Raw genomic sequence first — 19,254 nt, 5'->3', positions numbered from 1 at the left:
TATTTCTCTGATTTAGGATTCATTTCATACTTTGAAGAAATGGGTGAAGGAACTAAAAGAACATGGTCCTGAAAATATTGTAATGGCCATTGCTGGAAATAAATGTGATCTTTCAGATATCAGGTAATTCATCTGTTTTTGTTGTCACTTTGATCATTTTTTATATTTGCCAGTAACGGGTTTTTCTTGTTTTTACTGTAGTATATCATTTTGGTCATTTGTACTGAATCTTTTCTAACACCAGTTATCTTATCACTATGTTTGTTTTCAGTGATGAACAAATATACCTCATCAGCAGCAGCACACCTCAAATCATATATATGTATTTTAAATCTCTTTTTTGCTGGTTTTCCTCTGTGTTTGTACAGTCTATACCCTCTAGGTGCTGAATCGTTGGGAATGAAAATTATTCCTTTTTTTTCTTATTTTTTCTTTTTTTTTTTAATTTATGCTAAAAGGTGCAGCATAGGAATGTAAACTTAGAAGGATGGGCCTGAAATAGAATAATTTTATTCACAGATTAGCTTTGTGAACATGTCATGCTTTACGACAGTTGAAATAATCTGATCATTTTATTTAACTGATTTTAACCAGTGTCATTGTAAATTATTTCACAACAATTCAGGCCTCTATCAGAGTGATAGAGATGCTGCATTTTAATCAAGTGAAGGCTTAATACTGGATGTAGAAAGTCCTTTTGTTTGTTTGTTTGGTTTTTTTTGTTTGTTTGTTTTTTTTTGTTTGTTTTTTTAAAGTGTAACTTCACACAAAGCTTGAGTTCCATATGTAAAGCAAAGAACTTCCTGGGAAAATAAGGGGAGGGCTAGATTCAACCCCCCTGCAGACAAACCGGGATGATGCTATTTGTGATGCATTTGAAGCTAGATTCACTCTTCTGCTTTTAGCTCTATTTTGGGTTTGGTTTTTACTTTCTGGAAGTGGAAGTGTATTCTGCTGTACAACAGTAACCCTTTGTGGTAGGCCATAGCTTTCTGTTGTTTCTTGCTTCAGCTCTGAGTATAGACTTAGTGGCCATACTCGATACTTTCCTCTTAGGACCTCATAGGCTCTTGTTATGGTTCAAATAAATTTCCCCATTTTATAATCTTTGCTTTGGCCAATGCTCGCCACAGCCCTGATGTATATGTGTAACTTCAGGTACTTGATACAGTACTTTATTGAACCAAAGCATATGGATGGACCTGTGTTGTTTTTCCTCTCCCCCCTGGCCCATCACTTATCAACTAACACAAACCAAAAAAAAAATCACTGCTTTCTGTAAGACCTGAACAAGCCCTGACCATGCAAAATTCCTGGTTTCTCTTGGCCTGGAAGTGGGGGACACAGATTGTATATTACCATCTCTTACATGATGATATGATCAGCTTGTCAATCAGCTTGTCAACACTGTGAAAGCAAGTCATATATGAGACAAAAGGTTTCCAAATGTGAGGTAAGAAAAGAAGAAATAATAATAATAAAAAAAAGTACAAATTGGAGCTTTTTGTTGCCCTGAGACTCACTTTAAATTTATTGCTTAAATGTTCTCATCAATGTATTTGCTTGATTAGATCAAAGATAAGTTTGGAGATTGTCACAAATGGCAATCAGTGCAAATGAATCCATAAAGTGAGTTAAAATGTAATACTGTGACTTTTGGTGGTATGTGCCATGCCAGCAAGCTTTTAACTGCTGTTCTACCACAGAAGTTTACATGAGGAGTTGAGAAAAACTTGCACAACAAAGTGGTGAGAGAATACCATGCTTCCTTATAGAATGACTGTTTTTCCATCAAGTTTTCCTCAAGTAGTACCTGTTGTTAACTGATCATCTGTTACTTGGTCCTGTTCAGTCAGTACAGCTATTCCAGGCGTAAAATGTTATGGTGTTTGCAAGGCACTCATTGTCCTCAAAATAGCAAATATCATGCGTGCTCTCTCTCTCTCTTTTTTTAATTATTATTATTATTATTTTTATAATTGTGAACAGTTCTGGGATTTTTCTTCATGCAGTTATTCTCTTTGCATCCCCAGCCTTTTCTATTTCTAAAGTACTTCAGTGATGCCCAGTTAAAGAGATTTTGGTGGAAAATAGTGGGCTGTATTATATGTGATATGTTTTCACAGTTCTTCTAGAACTCTTGATTGTTTATGCGATATATGCACTGGTATATATTCTCTGCTTTGTGTCTTGAAATTAACTTCAGTAAAAATGCTTTTAGGTGAAATGTTTCACTAATCTATTACATTTTTCTCTAGTGTGTAGGAAATACATAGGCTTTTGGGCTCAGAGAATTTTAAAACAAGATGATGTGAGCAAGCTACTGTTAGAATGCTTTTTTGGCATCTTGCTTTGGTTTTATAGACCTTTTGGCAGATCTTTCTTTTAAGACCAACATCAATAGAAGCAAAGAGGACAACCTGACCAGGTCCCAGTTGATTTGATTCAGCCATCTCTGTCACTGTAGGAGATAATGTAAGGAGGAATTAATAGAAGCAAAAACAACTTATAAGAAATAGTGTCAGCCTCTTCTCAGAGGAAAATAATAATCAATGACCATATTACCCTCCTCATTTAGCATCTAAAATTTGAATTTGAGCTGCCAGGATAGATTTGGGACACTTTGGATTCATGCTGCTCTTCTCAGTTTCATTAACAGGCTGTCAGCAGGTCTTGGCACTCTATTGAAATAAATTTATTTCCTGACTTTGAAGAAATTTCTGCTGGTGGACAGACAATTTTGATTAATATAAATCCTCATCTGTGGTATTAACTACGGTACTGTTCAGTGTTCGGCATATTTTTAATAGTCTCCTCCTTCTGACAAGTTGCTAAAAATAATCCCAAAGAAAGGAGCTGAGACTTGAAACTTGAATATTGAAGTGCTGTAAACATCCAAAATATGTTTTGAGCAATATAGAAATCAATTAGTCATAATGGAGACTGAGAAGTGTTTTTCCCCCTAAAAATTCTTCCAACTTTCTCTGTAGCCCTGGAACAATACTATCTCAACACTCTACTGAAGGTTTTTGCCACCTTACTGCTTTGCCTTGCCTTATGTTTATTCATTTTATAGCGTAGAACTTGAGCTTTTGTGCTTTTTCTTTCCAACAAAGTAGATCTTAGCAATCTTGACATCTGGGTTACGATAACTACATTTGATAAATATAACCTTTCAGTCCTGGCAGTGTTGGATGGCAGACTTATTGCCCACTTGTAGTGGAAACTTATAGACTTCCTTTAGAAATGTTGTTAGAAAAGGCTAAGAAATTTCGCAGTGCTTCCTAGGAATATTGTCTCTTGCTACTATTTTATCTTTGTCAGGAATTCTGAAGTTTGCTTTCTCCTCTAAGTTAGAGTAAGATGAAAATCTTTTCTATGTAGCCCTTTGTTCCCAAATTTCTTTCATTGCTATGGTTTGAATATTGTGTAGTTAAACTCCTTTTTTCCCCCCCCTTTTTTTTCTTAATCTCCACAATCATCATCCACAAATTATTTTATGAAGTACACGATGGTCTTTCATATTTTGGACCTGGTCATGCTGGGTTATTTGGTTTTGTTTCTGTGGACCTGGTGGAAATACAAATCACATGATTTAGCAATGTATTTTAATCAATCTGAAATCAAGATATGAGAAATTACAACTAGGAAACTGATTTAATTGTTCCAAAATTATTTTTTTTAAAGAAATGCTTTATTTTATTTGTTAATGTTTTCTTTAGGGAGGTTCCTATCAAGGATGCCAAAGAATATGCAGAATCTATAGGTGCAATTGTTGTTGAAACCAGTGCTAAGAACGCCGTTAATATTGAGGAACTCTTTCAAGGAATAAGTAAGTAATTTTTTTATGATGGTTATTTAGAGGGCATCTGAAAATAATTGTCTATTTCGGGTCTAAAAAATTCTTTCCCAAGAACATGAAGAAACTACCAGAGCCAGTAGTATGACTGTTGTTTATGCCAATGTAAACTAAGAATGAGTTTGGATATGCTAGAACCAAATATATAGATAGTATATACTGGTAAGCCTAATTCTGTATATAAATCCTGGTCTGGGTCACATCTTCTGTTTCACACTAACCCCTCTGTAGAGGAGATGCTGTTGATCTTATCATGTTGATAAAACTTTCTTTTGTTGAGAAATTTGCCTGGAGGTTAAGATAAGTAGAAAATAGTCATTGCAGTGGAATCTGTTTAAAAATATTTTCTTCCCAGATCTTGTAAACAAGATGAGATTGACATCCCCCACAGGGAGAATAAAAAAATGTCTTAGTTTGCATTCTAGGAATTCCAGTTTCAGTCTCTGGTTGAAAGTGGGGAGAATTGCAGAACCTCACAGGCTGGAAGGAACTTCAAGAGGTCTTTTGATCAAAACAGACAATAGTTGAATTTTCCTCCTTCAGGCCACTGATAAAAGATACTGAACAGAGAAGTCCCAGGACAGACCTCTGAGGTACTCTGTTTGTAACTGGCCTACATACTGTTAACCACTGCCCTTTGAGTCTGATTCAGCCACTGTTTCACTCAGCTAATAGTCTACCTATCTAGACTACAGCATACCAGCTTGGATACCAGGATGCTGCAGGAAAACATGTGAAAGCTGTGCTATAGAGAAGGTAACTAAAATCCACTGCTTTTCCATCAATCACAGATCTAGTCATTTTGTCATTGAGGTCAATCAGGTTGATCAGACATGATTTACCTTTGTAAATCCAGGCTGACGGTCCATGGTCACCCTCTTCACCTTCATGTGTTCAGAAATGGCTTCTGAGAGGACTTTCTCCTTGATTTTCCTAGGGACAACAGAGAGGCTGACCAGCCTGTAATTTCCTGGGTCATTCTTCCTGCCCTTTATGAAAATGGTGTGCCATAGTTCCCTTTCTTCAGTTACTGGGAACTTCTCTCAATCTCCATAATCTTTCAAAGATGACAATACCCCCAGATGGTCGCTATCTGGACCTGGAAGGATTGAGATTTCCTAAGACGTCCCTAACTTGATCCTCTTCCAATACTGGTGGTTCCTCCTCTCCATGAATCCTGTTTCAGGGCCTAGGAGGCATCACGTTCAGCTCAAGATTGACTTTATCTGTTTCCATAAGGTCTTTTTTTTTCCCCTACACACATTTATGGTTACCTCACATACTTTGCCTGAGACAGGGCCTGTTCATGTATTGTTTCACTTGTACAGGATGCATTTGAATTGTTAATTAATGAGATCTGATACTCCTAGAGGACACTACCTTTCTATTACCCCTTTAGAAAAAGTACAAATGTATAACATAGCTGTCTGCAGGAACCAATTGTTCCTTGTGATAGTTTACTTGATTATCTGTATCTGATGGTTGCGAATGTTCTAGCAGAGGAACATGTCCACGCTAGGTAATTAAATAATTAGTTCCTGTCTTTAATAGGTGATGCTGCAGTTGGCAGCATACACTGCCCCTAATATTAGGTGAGGAATATCAGCTAAATTGAATTTAGTATGAACTAGATAACTAAGCAAATGCACTTAATTCCACAGGCAATTATTTCTATGTTTAGAAATATTTGGACTCAATGGATGTACTTGTGACCTTATCAAGAACTCAGAGGAGAGAAACCAGAGAATTGGTGGTGTATGTTTGTGGAAATATAGTGAAAACCAAGTGAAAAATACTTAATTGCCAGGAGAATTAATCAATACAAATGTAGATTATCTCTGACTGGGTAGAAGGCATGAATAATAACTTTCTCATGTCTTATACTACTTCAGTCTTTGTGTTTAGGACTTCAACTGAGTAGACTGCATTTTCCAAAAAATCTGGCTTTGGCCCAAGTTAAATGGCAGCAGTACTGCCTTTTCCATGTATGAAGATTCTCTGTGACCATGTCTTCTGCCCTGCTGACTTATTTTATTCATGTGATGATGCTGCAGCTTTAGTTTTGCTTTGACACTGCCTAAGAGTTTGTAGCTGCTCATTGCCCTTCTGTAGAAGGGCACACTACTGCTGTCCAGCTTCTTAATGCAGGGACTCTACAACTTCAGTTTTCTTAAAATTTTTTAGGTAGACAATTAATTCATTATATTGCCTATTTTGTAGTCTGGATTTGATAGGATATTCCAACATGTGTGGAGAATTTCTCCATTAAAAATCTTACTGAAATTGATAAAACAAACAGAAAAGGTAAACTAAATTTTAATTTAACTAAAAAGTTACCTCCTGCTTGTTTACACTTTTCATTTTCCAAGGATATTTTAACATAATAATTTTTCCTTTTCAAGGTGTCTAACATCAGTCCCTTTTCCAAAGAAAATGTTGTGAACTAAGCAGTATAGCATAATGGGGAGGGAGGAGGAATTACCATAGGTAATGATCTAAAGGGGAGAGGAAAGGAGGACTGTGTTTTTTGATGGTAACAAGATAAATCTTAACAAAATTATGGTGGATGGAGAGATGAGTTCATTTTCAAGGATATTATGTTGCATTATTTTTAAGATGTTTGTTTGTTTGTTTTTAATAAGTCTCTCTTAGGATTAGCAGACTGCTTTGAAATATTTTAGTTGCACAATCTCAACACAAATGCGCTGTCTTTAGTTCTTCTCAGGAAACTACAAGATGTGAAGAATTAAAATCAGTGAAAGGTTTTGATTTTTGAAAATGGGGCAAATCCAACAGGAAGGGGATTCTGCCATCAATATATTTGGGAAATAAAGTTGAAAAGATACACTGAGCAAAATTGTCAGCCAAGCCAGTGTTCTCTGCCCTGGAGAGTTTGCACTAAGCTGCATAATTGAATGTAACTCCTGACTGTCTGTTGTACCTCTGTGATTTCAGACAGCAATTTGTCTTGATTACATTTAGCAGAGCCTGACTAAAGACTTACTGTGATTGTGAAACATCACATGACTGCTTATTTCTCTGTAAACAAGAAAAGAAAATTTTTAGTACAGTTGTATATGGACCACCTGAACTAAATTTTTCCCAATATCTTTCCGATTTTGATATTAAAAGAGCTTAAGATGATAGTTTTTTTTATGTGTGTATTCCATGAGCTTGTTTCTAAATAAATGAGTTTCCACATGACCAACTATTATTAATTTCTTTTTTCCAGCCTTAGAATAATCATGCACATAGCTTCTTGAAGCTTGTCACTGGTTTATACTTCAGCAGCAACAAAAATGCCAGGAATGTATTAAGCAATAGCAGTAAAGTTGTGAATGGACTGTACAAGTGGGTCATACCAGTTCTGTATTGCTTGTTTGTGAGGCTTTAGTACAGTGACCCTTGATTGTGCCTGTGAAGGCAGCTAACCCATTTGGTTTTTGATGATTAAATAAGTTTTCCCAAATGTACTGTAATTTTGTAGCAATCATGCCTTTGTAATTTTCGCAGAAATAAAATAAGCCTTAGCTATATTATTCAAGTCTGGTACACACCCAGCTGTTTCTCTTTAGCATACATATATTGCCTGTTATCGTAGCATGAAGGTGCCCCAGATATGAAACAGATTATGTAAATGATATAAGCCACTTTCTGTAAATGACAGAGCCGAGAATGTCCGTCCTAGGTTGTTAATACCACTTTGCCTCAGTAGGTCCAAAGGTAAACAGGCAGTGGGACAAGAAACTACTAAAGAATGCCTAACAAAGTGCAATACAAAATAAACACATGCATAGGCAAAAATAAATCATGATTGTACATTATTTTTGAAGTTTAGCAGGTACTGGAGACCAGCGTGCTACCACAGAGACCAACACTGAGGCATTTCAGCATTTTCCATGAAGGAGAAGTAAGGAATAAGATAATCAGAATTGTTCTACAGAAAGCTTGTAAAGAGTTGTTAGCGCTCAATCTTGCTGATGCTAGTCCTCAGAGAACGGGAGGCAGATTCGTGTTTAGGTATCCACATAAGAAGGTTCTTTCTAGGCTAAGCTTCTTAATTAGAGCAGAGAGTTTCTGTCTGAGGATAGAACCTTTCACATGGTAAACATGCCGTTATAAACATATGAAGCTATTGATTTCCTGATGCCTTGCCAGCAACTCTGATATTGAATATTTAATGTAACTAGGTTGTTTCCGAGAAATACTAGGAGGTTAAAAAAAAAAAAAAATCACCACTGACAAAAACCTCTAGAACTTACAGTTGCATACTGGAAAAACTACAGAGGAATGTTTAAAATGTCTGTCTGTGAGAACTGGGCATGATTCTTTTCAGCTGATAAAACACATTTGATCCTTGCACTGACTGAGTCAAAATAGGCTTGCTTAGGCGAACGAAATTGTAGGTGGCCAATTTTAGAGTTTGTGGAAGAGAAATATGATGGTTTTCGTTCTGTTGTCTGCTGATTTATGGATGTTTGTGAGCTGCTTTGAAGAGGTCTATGAAAGGCATTTTAAGAAAAGCGCGTTCATTTATATTATGCAGCAATCCACATGTGCCATTTTTAAGGCAGCTCAAGCTTGTAACTGAATTTTTGTAGGGGGCAGTCACCTACTGTGAAAGGATTAAAAACCATTGCCTTAGCTTACATTAAATGAATGTTTGCTACTATATTCTTTATGGCTTTACTCCCTGTATTTGAGAATTATATCTTTTTTTCTTTCCTTCAAATTTTATTTAATGGAGCAAAACTTACTAGCCTCTGGACAGCTCTTAAAGCTACATTTGTAAGGTGCTGGAATTCTCTCCAACCATCAGAGATCCCCTCAACATAAATTAGTAAACAAACTAAAAGAACCCAAAGATAATTAGAGCAGGACTTCAAATCAAGATTGGATCTCTTAGTAATTAGAGTCATTAGGCATTTTGTTGTTTACTTTTATGGTTGTAAGATCCAAGTCTTCTTTTTTGTCGCATATTTTAATTACGCGAGCAAAATATAGTTGTTGCTGCTTCTCCTAGCCAGAACTTCAGTATCAGAATTCTACTCTTTTCACTTAAAAAAGTTGGAGTGGTTCTTGCATTGAGATGCTATTAGATATGTTATTAGAGGTATTAAAATAGTTGCAACTTAATTATATTTAATTATGCAATATCCTTGATATTGTAAATATGTGTTTACCTTGTGTAGAAATTTACAAAATTAAATGCATAACAGTCACCTCTGTGTCAGCTGGGGCACTGCAAAAATGGGAGAAAAAAGAAGCCTGGGGAGAAATGGCTATTAGCCCTCATTAGTGACTAGTGGGACAAACCGTATAGTCCAAGTGAGAGACATGGGGAAATCCTAAAATACCAGTGAAACTGATTTCAAAGGATGAAAACATTTAGAGAGATAAGTTTGACAGATGTAAGGTGTACAGGTACAGAGGGTCATGTATACAAGTGCCCAGACTGTTGGATAAGATGTGCCTGCTTCATTCTGCCATGCCTTCACAGATGGCTGTGCTTTATTGATACGGTTTACAGAGAGCAATATTTTGCAAGGGTCTCTCTGTGCTGTAGTACAGATGGCAATTTTAGGAAGAGATTTTCACTATTGTATAGCTGTTGTACCATTATCTGAAGAAGTCTAGCTTTTCTTAGGTGAGTTGCAGCAGTCATATCATCAGAATGCTGTGACAGCTGTCAGACTGCTGCTCTGGAGCCCAGTGAAATGGATTTCACATTGTGCACTAATGAAAAAAGCCGCTTCTTCCAGCCCCTAGAAATTAAGTTTATACAATTTTCAGGAAGAGAACAGATGGAAGAAAAGTGCAGAAAGACACAGTGCAGCACTGTGAAGTGTCATCTAGTACCAGAACCAGAATAATTGTAGTTGTTAATAGGACTGTGCTTCTTTTGAACCTGAATGGGATTATCTGGATGTGCCAGCTCAGATTGATACAATACTGGGTCAGTCGCATCCTTATTCCTTTCTGTTATGTACTCTGAAGCACTCTCTATCCAGGTATTGTGGTGTTTGTCCTTTTGCTGGCAGAGTAACCAATTTCTTTCTTATATTCAATTTTAAAGGTGTTTTGTCTTGCACAGGTCAGTGATAAAACCAGTCTCCTTTGAAGAAAGAAGTATTTAAAGCCTGATTTTTCTGAGCTAATGGATGTCAGAGCTTACAACTGAAGTAAGCTCAAAAGGGAACAGAGAGAGCACTTGAAAAAAAGCGGAAAAAAAAAGCAGAGGAGTATGGCTTTGTTGCAGCTGGAAGCCTGGTGCTACAACAAAGCCATGCACATCTGTTTCTTTGTGGTTTTTTTTCCCAAGTTATTACGGAGCTGTTGTCCAGTGCCTGTTGTCTCTCTGCCTTTCTTTCTGCTCCAATTTTCATTTTTCTCCCCTCCCATTTTGTTTACCTCTTGTCCCACCCTCACATTGCCCAATCACTTTACCTCTGGCACTCTCAGAACCACAACTCCCAGAGTGCTGATTAATCTCTTTACATTAACGAGTCTCAGTTCAATAGCAGGAGTTGGAGCTCTACTAAGCATTTGGAGAAGGCTCTGACCTTCATTCTGGGCTGCCTCAGCCCAATTCAGACATGTTAGAAAGAGGAAATACAATTGATATAGTGCTTCCCACCTGTTAACTTGGATGTTTCACTTTAGAGCCTTGACAATTTCTGTAATACCAACTTTGAAAACATCACATGATTCACTTTTTTACATACCATGCTGTGTTTACTGGAAGCAGGTCTGTCACAGAGAACCCCAGGACCCCTGCACATATGTATAGAGGTGCATATTTATAAAACACAGTATTGTTGCACAAAATAATCTGAGAATGATACACTCTAAACATTAGTGTGGTAGAAACAAATACATAATCAGGTGTTTATTTAATGCAGTTACAAAGTATAATTTAAAATCACAATCAGTGGACTTCACTGCATAAAATACCAGCAATAGGCACCATATGGAACTTTATACTATCTGTGTTAGAATGATTTAAGAGTATATCCCTGAGTTCCCAATTTCACCAATAAAGCACCTGAGTTCTTAGATAAATGTATGCACATTTATTTTTCTCTTAGTGACTGACCATTTCATCTGGAATCCTAGAGCATACTGTTTATATTCGTAAGCCAAATGGTAAGCTGGTTAAAATGTGTAAAATGTGGAAAAGATACTTTATTTATGGTCTAGTTTGTCTTCTTTTAAGTTAGGCAGCAGAAGATTTTTCTCAGAACTTTACCTGGAACTACTGAGAAGACTTCATCTTAACAGAGCAGTCTTTGGTTTAAGATGAATTATCTTAATCTATTTATTTCTTAAACTGCAGAATTACTAGGCTGAATGTCAGGCCACTGCTTCTCTCTTCTGACTTGAACTGCATGAAAGAAATAGCATAAATAAATAACAATGCCAGAGATTATCCAATATATAAGTATCTTTTATTCCTCTGGAACAGAAACTGTGTATGCCAATGAGATGGTATACACTGTTTTAAAGTAATTCAGCATGTGACCTCTGTTGATTCTGACTCAATGCCAGCTAGACTGAGTTGGTGTTGGGAATATTAATGCTATATTTATCAAGAGCTGAATTATGAGATGAGATGATTGCAGGGCTTTTAGACAGTTACAGTGATGGGTCTGATTTGGAAGCACCAAATGGAGATGAAAGCTCAGCGTTTCACTGCTGATCCTAAGTGTTCTCTTGTCACTTTCTTAAACCTTTCTCTTGTAAGACTAGCTGTTAAGGAGGCCTGGGGAGAGACAAATTGATCCCAGTATTTTCTTTTATCTCTAAAGCCAAACAGATTTCTGGCTGATATTTTCTTATTACCCAGATCCATTACTCTGTACTGAAAACAGTTTTAAAAATTAACATTATTTTCCCTGACCATCAGAGAAGAATCATTATACCATTTACTGAGGGGCTGATTCCAAGTTGTTAGACTGAGTTTTATACTCTCAAGAGCAAGTTGCTCTATGAGAGAGTTGCTACTGTCAACTGTTTATCAGATGATAAAAGTTCCTTGAACAGTGATAAGTCCTGTTATTAAAATTATTTAACTTGATGGCTTAACAAGTGCAGTAACAAGAGAAATAGAAGTGAGAGAATACTCACCGATTTAAAAAAAATCTTGGAAACTTGAAAATGCATTTTAAAACTTTATTTTTGTATTGAATACAAAGGGGGAATCCAACCAACAGAAAACACAACTAGTTAATAAACACATTCAAAAGCCAGAATAACTAACAACAAATGTTACTTGTAGAGACCTTTTTCTTTATTTGTAGTTTTTATCTGTGTGTTTTTATTATTTTGAGAAATGGAATAAAACAGAGTGATTCTTGATTTTGTCCTCTGTCCTACTATATTGTGTCCTGTTCTGAACTGGACAAAGTGCTTACTGACCTTGAAGCCTGCAATATTTTTACTCCAAAGATTAGCCTGCCTGCTGCTGTGCATACTCATCAGAGTACTTTAGAAAAGACTTAAAACTCATAAGTACTATGAAGCGCGTAATGAAAAGCAAATAGAGGTAACATAATAAATCATTAATGTGGACTTCTAAAATAGACTTTAAGCTAGTTTGCCTGTACAAGCTCCTCTCCTCTAAAGTTACTGTTAGAAGAACCAAATGCTGAGAAAGCACTTGCTTAGTGGTATGTTATGGAGACCATGACTGTCAATTCCAGTATTTTCAGCTATGTTGTGCTCTAAGATGAATGGACAGGATTTTATTGTAGCTAGGATTGAGTTCAAGTGCTTTGGAAATGGCAGGTAGCTAATGCAGTTGTTTTTTCCATGTCTCTAAAATGTCAGCATTACCTGCTTGAAATACCTCTTACAAATATTAGGTTCTGCATTCTTTCTTTCTTTCTTTATTTATTTATTTTATTTATTTATTTTTTTAAAGGATTAGTGGACTCTCTTTGTCTCAACAAAACTGATGGAACTAATGCATATAATGTCTGTATTTGACCACCCATTCTGTTTTGTGTTTTATTTTGGAAGGGCACTTGCATTATGTTTAGACTTAACGTTTATAAGCAGAGTAAAGTTTATATTCTAGTGACCTAAAACAAAATGCAGCATTTCAATGTCAGCACATGCAGAAACCCTCAGGATACTATTTCTCCGTGATTTTTCTGAGCTAATGGGTCTGTGTTGGGTCAAATACGGTATTTTTATCCTAGTACTGTGAGGAATTTTTGCCTTCCCCTGTTTGGATATGCAAAGACTGTTTCCAGTAGTCACACACTTGTGCTGCAGAAAATGCCTGTTCAGAACTGATTGAATACAGTAGGTAAAAATTTGGTGGGGTTGATTAAAGGTAATTTAGGAGTGAGTTTTGCAAAATCAAATTTTGCTGTTTAATTTCATTGGGATTGGATTTTTCCTGAATGCTTATAACTTGCCCCTCCACTCCCCCCAAAAAAGTCCCTAGTAATCAACAGGCTTTAACATATGTAATTTATAGAACATTTAGCAACAGAACTGTGAATAAATACAACAAAGGATGGAGAGAAATCTGAACTATAAGATTGCAGTAGATTGTGAAGAGCTCTTCACAGCAGCAATGGTTTTATGCTCTGAAAGTGTCACATAACAAACATGTTAAATACTTTAACTCTTGTTATTTGTCATGGGTAATGGTAAAACCAGGAATAGTTCACAGAAAGAAGATTTAGCTTCAGGAAATATTTCCAGCAAATCCACAAGGTAATGAAAAAGTAAGTTACCATGACTGCAAGCTCTCTAAGATACTGACAGAGAGAATACACGAAGGGCTTAATGGGAAAGCCAGGCCTGTACCAGTGACAGGGGACTGGACCTGGAAGGATCTTGCTTTTCCTTTTGTAATTATATCTAGTATATCATATGTTCTTCATGAGTAGGAAGACAGACAAAAGATATAGCAGCACAGAAGAGGTGCACAGAGAAGAGGCTTGGAGCCATGCTCTCTACCCTGAGAGAGATCTTTGGAGCTCCTGTGATGCTAAAGTTCTTTCAAACCACTTTAAATAATCACATAATAAGGTGATTAAAAAGCCCAGAATGCAGAGTTTTTTCAAGTAATAAAAGCTGTCAACTGGGAAGACATTGGTACATGCAAAAGATGGGAGGGAAGCAATAAAAAGAATGCATTTGTTTTTCTTTTCTAGGTATGAGGCAGTATGTATTTAGTTGCAGCATTTTGTAATGCTCTAGTGTACTAAATCCCTTGCAAATTTGGGAGTCAAGATCTTAAACTAGCACCACTCACTTTTAAGTGGAATTAGGGAAAGCTGGGAATTTTTGTTCAGTTGTTGTAAGGGTTCTCAGTAAGATAATTGTTTCTGATATATATGTATAACCTATTTTCTGTGTATTTAGTGCTTCCTTCTTTCATAAATAGGATGCAAGGAAAAGGGTTCAAAATACACAAGTGATGGTTGTTTCTGGTGAAATCTCACAGATGTAATTCTTATGCAAGCTAAATCATCCTATTATCTGCCTGTGCTGTGACTACATCAGGAAAATTGAATTCACTGTCTCCTCATGTCTTTCAGGTCGGCAAATTCCACCCTTAGACCCTCATGAAAATGGTAACAACGGAGCAATCAAACTTGGAAAGCAGACTTCACAGACGGGTAGGCGGTGCTGCTGACCCGACTTGATCTCTTTTGATTTACTTGAAAAACAGCACCCTTTGCTTTTTCACTGAGAAAGGACTTCGTGATCTCAGTGACTGCTTATCTTGAAAACAGTGATATCAGCACTCCCAATGAGTAATAATGCAAGGACCAGAAACAAAAAGCTTTACTTCAAAGGGATTTTGCAAAACCTAATTGGGAAATCCTCTAATATCCTATCAAAATTACAATTTCAAAGTTCTCTGATTCTCTGTTTAAGCCAATGACTGTTTTTTTTTAATAAAAAGAACCTTTTATACATAAAAATTTTAGATTTTCTGCAAAATATTCTTTTCTTACATTGCAAAGTGGACTTGTCATTTTTTACAGTGTAATAATAGTGTGCACAAAACCATAAAACCTGAATTTTGGCTTGCAGTTTCTCTACTATTTTTCTAGCTGGACTCTGCTTCTGTATTTTTCTAAATCTGTAGCTTTATCTCATGATTTCAGTAAACATCAGCAAGAAATGGACTGAATTTTCTGACTAGAAAAATGGATCCAAGGGATAAATGAACACAGTTTTTACAGGCTATAAATCAGAATCTGGGCCGGGAGAGGCTGAGTATACAAAAAAAAAGGAATTGTCATAAAGGAAGTGGCTGAATGCCATGCAGTTCCCTGTCTGCCCCAAAAAGAGCTGAGGTTCCGGCCACTGTATTTTGTCCAAATTTACTTCTTTTCCAAGGCTAAGGCTTTATTAATTACTGGAATTGTAAGAACATAAATGCCAGCCTAATCTTGGTTATTTATGAGGTTTCCTGCAAATCTGTGTCCTGGAGCAAAGTTCTCTCTGCTCAAAGATCCCATTTCCTGTATCTCTAAGACAGAGCGCCACACTGCCACAGTGAGTCAAGAGGACTCCATCGTTGCCTTGCTTCGGGTTTTGAGGAAGTGTCAGGGAGATTGATGGAAGAATAATACTTTTCTGCAAAAGTGGCTTAAGAGAGCACAATATAATTTGGGGTTAAAGGCTGGAATCTAATAAAATGAAATGGAATGTTTCTTTAAAATGCAATTTGTTCATTTTTAGAATAGTCTCTTCACAGATGTAGGGGTGTGATATGGCAGACCCTCCTCTTGATGCCTTTAAAGTTTGAAGCACTTGAAAATAGGGAGTAGGGAAAAAAAAAGAAAAAGGTGGTTAGGAAATAGAAATAATGTAAAATGGTATATGTTCTCCACTTCTGTCTTTTATGAAAGTATATGACTGAGATGATAAATTACAAATTTCTTTTTTGTTAATTCCATTGGAAATCTGAAGCAAGGTAAGAAACGCAGGCTTCAGAACCAGTCTGCATTCCACAATATTAATTTGTTCTCTTTCAGGAAAATTAACCTTATTTTACATTTAATGGGAGATTTGTATGAAAAGCAAACAGAAAAATAACTTCCTACTTTAAATCAGGTACAGGCAGGCTGGAGCCGGGCACTCGTGTTTATACACAAAAAAACAGGCTTTATTGCTTTGTTGTGAGATTACTTTGTTAAAATGGAACGGACTATTAGTGCATGAACCAGAGCCAGTTGAAATCAAAGGGAACATTTCTTGTCTTCAGAGGGCCATTGAGGAAGTAATGACATGTGGGAAATATCCCATCTGACTTTATTCAGGAACCTAAAAATCACTATTTTTTCACATATGATCCATGTCTTAGATATTCTGGGCTCCTTGGAAAGCATCATACATGAAAGATGTCCTTGGATAATCCATACAGAATCAAACACAGGGAAATGAGCAGCAGAAAGAGGGTGCTGATCTATGATTTGCACTACTGTTTAATTGGAGAACATACTTTAGAGATAGTCTGGGGTTCTTCAAGTGAAAATGCAGCAATCGTCTAGACTTTGTTGATAGTCCAGGGAGGAGGGAGAGGGACAGACTCCGTTAGGAAACATTTCATCCAGTCCTAGTATAAGGTAAATCTGTAAGAGGTGCCTGTCCCTTTCTGTGGACTGCTGAGGAAGCCCAGGCAGCTACAGTAAGGCAGGTGAGGTTAATCTGACCTTCAGCACTAAAGAAAAATCAAACTGATCAATAATATGGATGCATAAAATTTGTGGGACTTATAACCACTTTGCCACAGGAAGTCTTGTTCCTAAATAAATCCCAGCAGAAGGCTACACCTAGCTTCCAGGAAAACAAGGTGGGCCTGAACCTGCATTTTTAAAGCTGTTACAAAGTTTAGTTCAAAATACACTAGTTGCGTTTAACTGATATTTAAGTTGTTTTCATAATCGAAGCACAGCATTTTTTTTTTATGTGACATCTCGAAATGCATTAAATCCTACTTGAGATGTCTGAAGACTTTGTAACACAGCTTATGCTAGAAACAGCAATAGATGCCAATCTGTATGGACTAATTACTGTCCTGAACAACCAACTCTCACAGCTGCCATTGAGCTGTGTATGGAGCAGAACAGGTTTATGAGCTATATCCTAAACACTTTTAAATTGGAAATTTTCCTAATGGTGCTCTTGCAATTAGGTGAGATTTTAAAATTCAAATGCTGGCAAAATAGACTTAAAGATTTTTTTTACATTAGTTTGACCAAATCTAAATCACCAAATTCTAGTTTTAGCCCAGGATGAGTTTTATATTAATAAGGATTTTGACTGAACAAGGTTTCGAAGTTTGAAATTTTTGACCTCTGAAGTCATATGTGAAAGAATAATATACCACTCTGATATGCAGAGTAGCTTACATTTGCTTTGAAGACAGGGCTAGCCTTTTACTATGGTGTTGCCTGTCCACTGTTTGTCAAATCTGAAGTGCAGCTTTAACTTACGTTTTCAAATAGAGAATAGTTTGTTTTAGAAACTGTGCTTTTTCAGATACAAATTTCATGATTTCAGCTTCCTTTTGTTGCCTTTTTTTGCTTGGAAAGTACTGCTGTGCTTCATAAATGGCTGAAAAAAATGAAATGATACCAAAAAATGAACTCAAAGGCTAAAGGTTCGGCAGCAACCATAATTTGTCTTAGCAGTTAGTGGCTGGTTAAGAATGGAATTACTGTGCAGGAGCGCTTGATTCCATAGCTGATCTGCTCTAATAATAGTGCTGCACTTCTCCACTGGGCAGCTGGCACTGGACTTGTCAAAGCTGGGTTTTCTCAAGGGAGCTGGTTACAGGACTGAAACATAAGCTGCAGAGGCAGGTATGTTTGGTGGAGTCTGCACCATCACACAACACTCTGAGTGTCCAGTTGTGGGTGACTAGCTTTTCTGGCTTGTCATGAACTAGTTACCTTAAAAAAAAAACAAAAAAACAAAAAACAAAAAACTAATTTTTCTATATGCTCTGCATATGTTTGTGTATATAAAGTACAGTTTTGTATTGCTATCCTGACATGTAGTGTTTTTTCACTATGTCTGGTTCACATATACTGCATATTGTATACTGTAAGTATGTTTTTTGTTAATGATCATTTCATCTTTATGAACTTAAAGCAACAGGTCTACAGGTTGAAGGTAGCAATAAGATGGAGATACACATAGGTATAATTGTTGACTTGCCATTCCTATGCATGAAAATGGCATATTACAGGAAGTGTCTTGAAGACTGAGAAATATAAAAAAGGCCATCGTAATCCAAGAACTGGGACTCAGAAGTATTAAAAGTACACTTAAAAATTGTTTTGGTTTACGATACAGCAGGTCTATCCGAAGTGCTTCAATAAAACATACGGCTATATTAATTACTAGAGAAGTTACCTTTCATCCCTTGTCTTCAATACTTCTTCATTGTATGTGGTAATTAGCATAACCAGATAGTTTGTACATGAGAGCTCTCTGACCCATAATCAGACCTTTTCAGTACAATGATGATATATTTTATTATCCTACCCTTAATTATTTAAACCAGAGTCACTGATGAATTGTCAGCATAAATTCACACGCTAAGTACTCTTTCTCTGTTTTGTTTTATATAAGGGCTTTGATTGGGCTGGACCCACTTGCTTCATGTATGAGATGCTGCAAACTGTTAACACTTTATCTTCTGTTTTCCATATTAATTGTATCATACCTAATAATATTTTGGCCTAAAATGTAGTTTTTCTGTTTTATTTAACCTACAATGATTAATGCCAATAAATGTTTTAAATACCTCTGATTTGAGGGTGTCTCTGGTTTCAGTAAAGCAGAGCAAAATATATCACCTTTTTCACATCCTTTGCCCTTGAAAAAGGGCTCTCTGCAGTCTGTCGATCGCTTAACTGGGATTTAAATGCCGCTTGAAACCTGGGTGACTGCCCTTTCAGCAGAAACTGAATACTTTCTGGAGGGATCCTAGAGTGCAGGTCAGCCTTCAAAAGGCAGCAAAAGAGTATTTGAAAATCCCTTTGCCAAAAGTTATTTGACTTACCCAGCAAAAGAGGTATTTGAGCAGCCAGCATCAGCTTGGAAATTTAGATGGGTAGCTGTCAGGAAAAATCAAGCTTGTAGTTATCATTCACTCTGAATAGCAAACATGAGTAGCATGGCTCAAATTACACTTTCTATTATTTACTTTTTTAGGGATATTTTTTTTTATGTCCCTAGAGCTTGTCTTTAGGAGTTAGAGTTAACACTCCCTTAAGAAGTATGCAATAATTCATACTACTTAGTCCTGTTGTTTCAAGAGGTCTTTAAAATCGCTAGAAATTTTTTGCACTGTCTGGGTCACATTTTTCAAAGCTGTTACTGCAATTATGAGGACTATGAATAAAGCT

General features: G+C 36.5%; 1 protein-coding gene across 2 annotated transcripts in view; it reads left to right on the top strand.

Annotated features, from left to right (window-relative positions):
- The window catches only part of RAB31 (RAB31, member RAS oncogene family), a 61,424-nt gene extending 42,768 nt beyond the window's left edge, over positions 1 to 18,656 (top strand). For both annotated transcript variants that reach the window (XM_062570123.1, XM_062570122.1), the window contains exons 5-7: positions 17 to 123; positions 3,723 to 3,832; positions 14,419 to 18,656. In XM_062570123.1, the coding sequence (XP_062426107.1) occupies positions 17 to 123; positions 3,723 to 3,832; positions 14,419 to 14,516 (315 nt within the window). In that variant the 3' untranslated portion in view covers positions 14,517 to 18,656. The remainder of the gene's footprint in view (positions 1 to 16; positions 124 to 3,722; positions 3,833 to 14,418) is intronic.
- The last annotated feature ends 598 nt before the right edge of the window (positions 18,657 to 19,254 follow it).

This window comes from Rhea pennata, chromosome 2, assembly GCF_028389875.1.
Source record: "Rhea pennata isolate bPtePen1 chromosome 2, bPtePen1.pri, whole genome shotgun sequence".
Lineage (NCBI taxonomy): Eukaryota > Metazoa > Chordata > Aves > Rheiformes > Rheidae > Rhea > Rhea pennata.
This window is presented reverse-complemented; position numbering and strand designations above follow the sequence as displayed.